General features: G+C 43.4%; 3 protein-coding genes and 1 long non-coding RNA gene across 4 annotated transcripts in view; 1 reads left to right on the top strand and 3 right to left on the bottom strand.

Annotated features, from left to right (window-relative positions):
• LOC121640415 overlaps nucleotides 1-10,832 on the bottom strand; it is a 601,409-nt gene that overhangs the window by 69,405 nt on the left and 521,172 nt on the right. The window lies entirely within an intron of this gene.
• The window catches only part of LOC121640441, a 292,781-nt gene that overhangs the window by 158,888 nt on the left and 123,061 nt on the right, over nucleotides 1-10,832 (top strand). The window lies entirely within an intron of this gene.
• Nucleotides 1,751-6,616, bottom strand: LOC121640570. Its single transcript, XR_006010502.1, has 2 exons — nucleotides 6,246-6,616; nucleotides 1,751-2,983 (listed from the first exon to the last, which is right to left on the bottom strand). It is a non-coding gene; the product is annotated as an uncharacterized LOC121640570 (long non-coding RNA).
• On the bottom strand, nucleotides 7,420-8,843 carry LOC121640525 (gastrula zinc finger protein XlCGF57.1-like; the record flags this gene model as incomplete). The annotated part of the gene is made up of 2 exons (XM_041986350.1): nucleotides 7,420-7,959; nucleotides 8,128-8,843. Coding segments are annotated over 2 exons (1,191 nt in total), but the record flags the coding sequence as incomplete, so codon positions are not given.

Raw genomic sequence — 10,832 nt, 5'->3', positions numbered from 1 at the left:
TCCAAATGTGCCTATACATGATGTCTGGATAGACTTCCTTCTGCATAAAAATACCAAAACAAACGTAAGATAAGATGAAATAATACTTTATTGTCTGCTTGCTTGCTCAGAAAATTGCACTGCAGCACTGAATCAACAATTATTCATTAGTCATACAAAAACAAAGTCTATAAATATCCATTAAAATATCAGCAAGAACAAAAAAACCTATTAAAACATATTTAAAAATGTGAATGTATACTTCTTGTCTTTGTGTGTTTTAGGTGAAAACACATTAACACTGTAGAAAAGCCAAAAAAAACATCAAATATACCATGAGCCTTTTAAATGGTTTGAAATTTCAATAACTTGTTTGCAGTTTTTTTTCTTTATCCAGTAATAAAAATTTTCTTGTGTCCCTTTATTTTCTTCAGCTCTCCCACAACATGTCATCAAAGAAGAGGAGGTTTCTTGCCAGCCAGCCCTATGATCCAGAGAACAAATCCAGCCAGAACCAGGAGGAACCAGAGTCTCTACCCATTAAAGAGGAAGAGGAGGACTTCATCCCTACTAAGAACTCAGAGCAGTTGGTACTGAAGCAGGAGACTGAAACTTTGTGGTAATTCCTATTTATGAAGATAATGACCTCTGTAAACAAGAGCTAAACAGAGACCAGCATATCTCTGACAACACTCCTGTTCCTGAGAACCAAGACAACATGTAGACTCAGGATCAGCAACATATACACGACAGAAGAAAAAGAAAAGTAGTAACAGGAACAATAAAGACGACTCTCCCTTATCGACGACTTGGTGTAACAGTGATGAGGTTAATAAATCTACAAACTGTGTCATTTGTGGAAAAGTCTTTAGAGTATAATGATGAATCATGACAGAACCCACACAGGTGAGAGACCATATTCCTGTAAATTCTGTGGGAAAAGTTTCAGATGTGGTCGATACTTACAGATCCACATGAGGATCCACACAGGTGAGAAACCTTATTCTAGCAAAACGTGGCAAAAGCTTTATTCACTCATCACTGTTACATATTAAAGGCCACACTGGAGAAAAACATATACCTGTAAAACATGTGGGAAAAGTTCATTTCAAGTTGTAGTTTAAATACAAGAAAATCCACACAGGAGAGAAGCCATGTCCTTGTGAAACGTGCGGTAAACGTTTCAGAGATTCTGCTAAACGGTCAGCCCACATAAGATTTCACACAGGTGAGAAGCCATTTATATGTCATACATGTGGGAAATATTTCAGGCTTCAGGAAATACTGGTGACCATAAAAGAAGCCACACAGGCGAAAGGCCATATTTTTGCCATATTTTATATTCAAAGTGGTGCTTTAAATAAAAAGTCAGAGAACCTGCTTCATCTTTGTACAACGCGGTGAAGATTTCACATATCGTGATACATCGTTGGTCCACGCGAGAATCCACACAGGTGAAAAGTCGTATTCTTGTTAAACATGTAGGAAAGGTTTCATTATAAATGTCAAAAGTGGAGGCAAGAAAACTCACACAGGTGAGAGGCCACATCCATTTAATTTACTTGGTAAATATCTGAAATTTAAGTTCTTGGAGTAAGAATCTAATTTAGTTTTGAGCCACAAATCTGTGGATAAAGAAATGACTGTAAAAAGGGTCGAGTCCCTGCTGTTGTTTCCAGCAGTGATCAAACTTATTTTATTTAGGAACTTTCAGATCTTTTATTGGAGTCATTTATTGCGGTCATCCTCAAAATAAGTGTCTGCACTTTTGTCTTTGTTCTTTTTCTTAGCTTTCAGAAAGTCTTCTGCATGTTTAGCATATTCCAGCACCTCATCTGGACCTGTTGTAGGTGTGTTACCATATACTTTGTAATGTATGTCTGAACTGGGCTGAATACACCTGTTATGAAAGCATTCATTAAATGTTGATCATAAATGTTGGATTTGGTGGGTTTGGTCTGGTCAGTCCACTGTATCAAAAACACATCTCAGTCTGTCAACTGCTTTCTCGTCTTCTTTCTGAGTACATCTGTTAATGTTAGTCCAGTCTGCGTGTTTCTGACATCTAGCTCTCATTCGTTCATACAGAGCATCTCTTCTCTGAATTAAATCAGCATTGTTAAATGAGAGAGGATTACCATCTGCATCATTTGCATTCCAGTCTCCAGCAACAGAGTGCCACTGTGCACCCAACCAACATCTCAGCACTCTTTCCACCTCCAAACCATTCAATCTGAAACTCAGCTGCAAACCAGTCACATCTCTCACACATGCTTCAACATTCCAAGGCTTGGGAATTCCTTCAGGTGCCTTCATTACGTCAGCGTTTGTCCATGCTCTGTACACATACATGTCTGGCTGACGATTTACACCTTCACGTGGATTTGGGTTTGGCACTACAGAATTCTTTAGCAAGCGAAAGCCTAGCTTATTTCAAGAGAGAATACACACCACACTCACCCTGGGATTTATTTGCCATTTTGGAGGAAACTTCTCATGTTTAATAATAATAAACAATAATAATAATAATAATAATTTGTTACGACCCACTTTTGGGGTATGAGAGAGTGCAACAAATAATGTAAGCAGTGGACAGCTGTTAAAGTTAAATAAACCAGTTTCTATTGTTATGAGTGAAAATGAAGCCTGAGCCTCCATTAATTTCTCGCTAGCTAGTGGTAATATGTCAGAATCAAGGTCTGATGACAAGACTTCTCCGCTAGGCTGTTCATCAGCTTCTCATGAAGCAACGTCCTCAGTCAGAGGAATGTGAACAGGAACAGGTTCCTCCACAAATAAACGCAACAAGGCTGTGTCTGAAAGACCAGCCGCATGGCGTTGGCTTCGAGCTTATGCACAAATTACTGCGCAAGCTGGATACAAACTGGATAACAAATGGGAATCTGGTGAAGCATCAACTACAGGAACATCTAATACTACACGACCACCAGATATATCATTCCCCATTAGCATATTAGCATAGTTATCCCCTTCAGAGGTAATTCTGGACATACGGCTACAGGAAAAATACCACTAATTAAATCTGTTCTAATGTGCACACGATGTACCGCTCTGGGCACATATGCCATCTCTATTCCTTTGTTTACTACATTATGCCCACATGAAGTAGCGTCGGAAAAAGGCAGTGCATCAGCCGAGATGAGGGACTGGGAACCTCTGCAGAGAGCCTGTGTCCAGACCAAACCTACACCTTGCGGCTGTGGTTTGCGGTGGTTCTTGCGTCTCAAAACATCACACTCAGCAATGAGATGACCGAGTTTGTGACAATAAAAGCACTCCCGCACCTCAGGACTTCTCACAAATGAAAGTTCTTTCACAGGGTGAGTGCTTGTTACCTCAGCACTTTTCTGAAAGTCAGAACAGTCAGAACGATTGAGGAACTTATCTTCACAGACTGGCAGTGATATTTTATGTGTCAGCACATATTCATCCACTAACAATGCAGCAGGCGAAAGCGAAATCAGCTTTTGCTCGTTTAGATACAACATGATGCACTCTGGTTTGCATCTCTTAAACTCTTCCACTAACACCAGTTCTCATCCGCTGATTCCGGACGCCGCAGTTCAGCTGACGGACCGCACGCTACACCGGCTAGATCGAAACAGGGGCTCGGGTAAGAGCAGAGGAGGGGGACTCTGTGTTTACGTGCACACCAAATGGTGTAACAACAGCAGGATCATTGACACGCATTGCTCTTCTGATTTAGAGGTCCTAGCAGTCTCATGTAGGCCTTTTTATCTACCGAGGGAGCTCACGGTAGTTATTGTGACGTCTGTTTACATACACCCGGATGCTAACGTTAGCACAGCCCTTAGCCTCCTGCTCGCTATTCTAAACAAACAACAGCTAGCCCACCCTGATGGAGTTTTCCTTGTGACTGGTGATTTCAATCAAGCGTGTTTAAAGACTGTGCTTCCTTTTTTTTTTTTTTTTTTTTATTTTTTTTTTATTAGACTGTGCTTCCTAAATTCATCCAGTACGTGAACTGTGCTACCAGGGGGGATAATACACTGGACCATGTTTACTCCAACATTAAACATGCTTACAGAGCCTCCCCCCTCCCCCATCTCTCTGGATCCGATCATCTCTGCCTGTCACTCACCCCCACTTACACCCCCCTGCGAAGACAAACAAAGCCACAAACAAAGATAATTCAAACCTGGCCTGAGGGAGCTCTCCCTCAGCTACAGAACTGCTTCGAACTCACCACTTGGGATTTATTCGATCAGCAGGACCTACAGGAATACACAGAGACTGTGCTTTTCTACATCAGAACCTGCATGGACACTGTTACAGTTAATAAACGGATACGGATCTACCCTAATCAAAAACCCTGGATGACCAGTGAAGTTCAGGAGCTTCTCAGACGCCGCAACTCATCCTTCAGGTCTGGTGATAGGACCCTGTATAGCGAGGCCAGAGCTGACCTGAAGAGGGGCATTAAAGCAGCCAAGGTGGCCTACAAAAATAAGATAGAGGAGTACTTCACTGAAAATAACCCCAGCAAGATGTGGCAGGGAATCCAACACATCACAAATTACAGAAACAATAGTTCCATCACTGTGGGTGCTGATGCTTCCCTAGCAAAGGAGCTTAACCACTTCTTTGCCCGTTTCGAAGCAGTAAACCCCACAGCAACCACTCTACACCCACCAAACTCCAGCAGCAGCACACTAACACTTCAGGAACATGAAGTGAGACGGGTGCTGAAGACTTTAAACCCCAGGAAAGCTGCCGGCCCAGACGGTATTCCTGGGAAGGTACTTAGAGCATGCGCCAACCAGCTGTCAGGCATCTTCACCAAAATCTTCAACCATTCTCTGTCACAAGCCATCATTCCCTCCTGCCTGAAATCAGCCACCATCATCCCAGTCCCAAAAAAGCAGACAATCAACAGCCTCAATGATTACAGGCCTACTCCATCATCAAATTTGCTGATGATACCACCATGGTCGGGCTCATCTCAGGAGGAGATGAGTCAGCCTACAGAGATGAGGTGGTGAAACTGGAAACATGGTGTTTGGTAAACAACCTTACACTGAACACCACAAAAACAAAAGAACTCATCATGGACTTCAGCAAGAACAGAGCAGAGCTGACCCCCCTCCTCAATAATGGAGAGTGTGTGGAAAGAGTCCACTCATTCAAACTTCTGGGCGTCCACATCTCAGACAATCTCTCCTGGACTGTAAACACTACAGCAGTGGTGAAGAAGGCCCAGCAGCGACTCCACTTCTTGAGAGTACTCAGGAGAAACAACCTGAATGAGAAGCTGCTAGTGTCCTTCTACCGAGCCACCGTAGAGAGCATCCTGGCGTACTGCATCACAGCGTGGTACGCTGGGTACACAGCAGCAGACAGGAGAGCACTGCAGAGAGTGATCAACACGGCCCAGAAGATCACCAAGTACCCCCCCCCCCCGGACCAAATAGCCAGCTCTCGGTACCACAGCAGAGCGTCAAAAATCGTCAAGGACCCATTCCACCCTAACTACTACTTGTTCAACCTGCTGCCCTCTGGTAGGCGCTACAGAGCTCACAAAGCCCGTATAAACAGACTCAGGGACAGCTTTTTCCCCAGAGCCATCAGTGCCCTGAACTCCCATAAACAAACCAAACAATAAGGAGAACACACCCAATAAGACGAATCATCACACACATGTGAAATAGTCTGCAACAAGTATCACACCACTGTGAAACTCGAACCGCGTTGTGCAATATAAGTCTCTAAGTGCAATACATTCAATTGTAAATATATGTATATATCTGCTTTTTAGTACTTACCATATTTATATTTACTAAGTATTTTATTTCTATTTATTTCCTCCCTTTGCCTTATTTTTAACATTTTTGAATATTCTTTTATTATGATGCAAAGACCATAAAGAGTAGCACCCCCTAATCTCATTGTATGCTCTGGTTTACAATGACAATAAAGGCTTTCTGATTCTGATTCTTAAAGATACCAAATCACCAGCTTTTAACACCGCACACAACTTGTCAAAGAGAGTACTTTTCATTTCCATCTGTACTCCACATAAGTTTGCCCCGCAGATTGTAACTGCTGGCGAAATTTCTGGCAATAAGCTTCAGGTACGAGTTCATAAGCTTGGAGAACTACGGCTTTGACTGTGTCATAGCTCAAGCTGTCCTTTAATGGCAGAGCTGAAACAACCTCTTGTGCTTTTCCAGTTCACTTTCACTGCAACAATGAGGTTCACACATCACATGGCCATTCCAACGTACCTGCAATGCACTCAAATGCGGTGAAATACGAGTCCACCTCTGTATCCCAGAAATTAGGCACAGAGGAAATGCACTTGCTCACATCAAAGGTGGCAGAAACAGAAGGAGCTGCCGCTGCAGTGGTGGCCAAAGTGGGCAGTGCCTGGGCTCGAGCCTCCAGCTCCAACCTTTGGAGCCTGACAGCTTTGTCAGCTTCTATTTCCAACTTTCATAATACAAACTCCATGTGCGCTTGGCGAGCCTCAGCCTTCTCACGGGCTTCCAGCTCCAATCTTGCCAAACGGACTTTCAACCGAGCCCCAGCACAGGCATCCGAACTGTTTGAGGAAGTGGATCAAACCAGGGCAGAGTGACGGGTGTCCCCGACTTTTCAGCCCCCGGTCCCTCCTCAGTCATCTCCGGGCTGGGAGTCCAAATTCTGCTTCTGCAGACACCTCTAACACCCCACAAGCTTCCACCAGTAGAGCCCTAATCTGGCTCTTGATGGCCTGTTTCGGGACCAACAGGGAAAAGGCTGCATAAGATCAGCTTTGCGGCAACAGTCAAGAGCTACACTGAAAGGAGCCGCAAGAAACCGTTCCAAGTCAAAGGACGTAGCCATCTCGATCAGAACAATAAAGCCCACTGCTCCACACCAACCGTGCTAAATATATTACGGGAAAATAAGCTCCCGGATGAGCCCCCACTTTGTTATGACCCACTATAGGGGCATGAGAAACTCAAACTCAAAAAGCAGCCAAAACAGCTATATGCTATCGAAGGCAAAACCAAAATGAAATTGGTAATTATCATTAAACTGACAACACACTCAGGTTTAACCCTGCTGAAAACTCCGGGTAATCTACGTGCCAAAATGCCACCACTAAGCACAGCAAACATACAGTCAAAAGCCACCACAATTCTGTCAAGCGGAGGGGGAAACCATCTGTGCTAAACAGCTTCTCCTCCAGAATGAACACAGCAGCTGTCCTTTATTTCCTGGTTGCTGGCAGGCTGTGATGCGATTGGCTGGGTGATGAGCCAACCAGAGGGAAGGAGACCAGGATGCGCCTGGTCTACCCACTTCGAACAGGCATCAGGGACTGGAATTTGCTACATGACAAGCCTCAGGTGGCAGCAATGACCAGCTTCCATAATAATAATAATAATAATAATAATAATAATAATAATAATAATAATAATAATAATAATAATAATAATAATTTATTCATAACACACTTCAAATTTTAGAAAACATTCTCAAAGTGCCGTTTCTATGTTGCATGGACATATGTGTCTTTTTAAAGAGACAGGCCACCTAAATAATTCACCACACACCTCACAGGGAAAAGGTCTCTGACCTGTGTGGATTCTCATGTGTTGGTTTAAGTGTGACTTGTGATTAAATCTTTGTCCACATTCATCACAGCTGAATGGTTTGTCTCCTGTGTGGATTCTCATGTGTTGGTTTAAGTTTGTCTTGCGACTAAATCTTTGTCCACATTCATCACAGTTGAATGGTTTGTCTCCTGTGTGAATTCTCATGTGTAGGTTTAAGTGTGTGTTTTGAGTAAATCTTTGTCCACATTCATCACAGTTGAATGGTTTGTCTCCTGTGTGGATTCTCATGTGTATGTCTAAGCTTGTCTTGCGACTAAATCTTTGTCCACATTCATCACAGTTGAATGGTTTGTCTCCTGTGTGGATTCTCATGTGTTGGCTTAAGCTGGTCTTATGAGTAAATCTTTGTCCACATTCATCACAGCTAAATGGTTTGTCTCCTGTGTGGATTCTTATGTGTATGTCTAAGCTTGTCTTGCGACCAAATCTTTGTCCACAATCCTGACAGAAGAATGGTTTGTCTCTTGTGTGGATTCTTATGTGTATGTCTAAGCTTGTCTTGCGACTAAATCTTTGTCCACATTCATCACATCTGAAAGGTTTGTCTCCTGTGTGGATTCTCATGTGTATGTCTAAGCTTGTCTTGCGACTAAATCTTTGTCCACATTCATCACAGTTGAATGGTTTGTCTCCTGTGTGGATTTTCATGTGTCGGTTTAAGTTTGTCTTATGAGTAAATCTTTGTCCACATTCCTCACAGAAGAATGGTTTGTCTCCTGTGTGGATTTTTATGTGTCGGTATAAGCTTGTCTTCTGACTAAATCTTTGTCCACATTTCTCACAGACGAATGGTTTTTCTCCTGTGTGGATTCTCATGTGTTGGTATAAGCTTGTCTTGTGACTAAATCTTTGTCCACATCTCTCACAGAAGAATGGTTTGTCTCCTGTGTGGATTCTCATGTGTTGGTTTAAGTGTGTCTTGCGACTAAATCTTTGTCCACATTCCTCACAGAAGAATGGCTTGTCTCCTGTGTGGATTCTCATGTGTTGTTTTAAGCTTGACTTGTCACTAAATCTTTGTCCACATTCCTCACAGAAGAATGGCTTGTCTCCTGTGTGGATTCTCATGTGTTGGTTTAAGTTTGTCTTGCGACTAAATCTTTGTCCACATTCATCACAGTTGAATGGTTTGTCTCCTGAGTGAATTCTCATGTGTAGGTTTAAGCTTGTCTTCTGACTAAATCTTTGTCCACATTTCTCACAGCTGAATGGTTTGTCTCCTGAGTGAATTCTCATGTGTAGCCCAAGTTTTCTTTTATGACTATAGATGTGACCACAAACATCACATTTAACGGCTTTTGTCTGTGTGTGAACTCGTCTACGCAAATTTATATTTTGTGTTACTTTCAAACATTTCTTATGGTTCGAACAACTCAAAGGATTCTCTGTTAAATGTCTCTGGAGAGATTGTTGGTCGTCAATCTCTTCACCACATTTAGAGCAGCTGAGGGAGTTATTGGCAGTGTTACACTCTACATCAAGGTTTACACCTGACCCATGTGCCCTGTTGTCATTCCAACTTTTTTCACTCTTTTCACATCCTGATTGGGCCACAGTTCCTCTTCTATGCAGAGGGGCTCTGGATCCAGCTTGTCCAGACTCCATTTCCAGGGAACCCCCTCTTCAATCACCAACAGCTGCTGCAGTTAACACTGAAATAAAAAAGAAAGATAAAACTGGATTTGAAGGAGCCTGAACAGTGATGTTCTCAATGTAGTCTGTCTGGTCGTAACAAAAGTGGGGGCTCGTCTGGGAGCTTTTTTTTTTTTTTTTTTTTTTTATTGGAGGATACGGTGCGAGCATATAATCTCAATTTGTGTAGTAGTAGTGATATCTGCATTATTGCCTGTGGTGGCTGGTCTGCCCGAGCAGGCGGGACCTAGCAAGACTGAGCGTGATTGTCAGTTGGACTCAGCTGGTGTCGAGGAAGCATCTTCTGTGGGAGATGGCAGGTGGACTCCACCTGTCACTCTTCCTAAGTATGATTCGCTCCTCTCTGAGAATGGCTCAGGTTCCTCCCAGCTAGATGCTCGGTTGAGGATGAAATTGACAAGACTGCAGTTGCAGCATCAGCGCAGTTTGCAGCTCGAGATCCGTCGCATAGAAATCGAGACTGATAAGCAGGTGCGTATGCGTCGTTTGGAGCTGGAAGCTCAAACCCAGTCCACTTTACCAGCGACCGATGGCTCTAGCGGGTCATCAGATGCCTCGGTCCCCTCTAGTCCCTTTGATTTCACTAAATTTATTCCTTTTGTTTCAGTATTCGGGGATGGAGACTGCAATTTTTCAGCGTTTGAAAAAAATAGCGCTAATTTTGAAGTGGCCAAAGGACTAGTGGGCCCTTCTTGTGCAATGCAAAAGGGAAGGCTCAAGAGGTCGTAGCAGCGCTCCCTCTTCTTGACAGCCAGTGCTACGACACTGTGAAGACTGCAGTACTCAAAGCTTATGAATTAGTACCGGAGACATCACCGGTGAGACATCACCGGAGGCAGAGTAACTCCTGCTCTGGAAGTGCTGCATGCCCCTAAGATCAGTAAACAGACATGTGTGGTAACACGCTCAGGCACTCTGACATAAGTTGAAAGATGATGATTGATTTGACTGACAGTTTTCTTTCAACATCTCTTTCAGATGATGTGAAGCTGGTGGGAGAAACAGAGGAAACGGCAACAGCCTCTGACGTAAAAGTTCGTGAGGCTCAGCCATCCCGTTAGCTCCCCCTTACCCATTTCACGTGCACGCTTGGGTGACGCACAGAGGAGGGACTCTACGTTACACAAGTGCTTCAAAGAGGTGGTAAGTGCTGACAAGTTAGCAACAGTTAGCAGTGGTTTTTACATGAAAGACAAAGTGCTAATGCGACGTTGGTGTCCGGTTGCTATGTGAGGACTGGAATGTAGAAGAACAGATTGTAATACCGGCGCCGTTCCGACAGCAAGTACTGCACCTGGCGCACGATGATCACTGGTCAGGACAGATGGGAGTGAATAAAACGTACAAGCATGTGTTGAGGCATTTCTTTTGGCCTGGTTTAAAGAAAGACGTCATTCACCATGTTAATAGCTGTCATGTGTGCCAGATAACTTGGAAGCCTCATCAGAAGATTCCATGTGCCCCGTTGCACCTGATCCCAGTTGTGACTGAACCATTTAAAAAAGTTATTATCGATTGTGTAGGTCCGTTGCCGCGCACACGATCAGGAAATAA

Source organism: Melanotaenia boesemani, chromosome 5 (genome assembly GCF_017639745.1).
Source record: "Melanotaenia boesemani isolate fMelBoe1 chromosome 5, fMelBoe1.pri, whole genome shotgun sequence".
NCBI classification, from domain to species: Eukaryota; Metazoa; Chordata; class Actinopteri; order Atheriniformes; family Melanotaeniidae; genus Melanotaenia; species Melanotaenia boesemani.
Note: the sequence above shows the minus strand (reverse complement) of the source record. Positions and strands in the feature narration are given on the sequence as shown.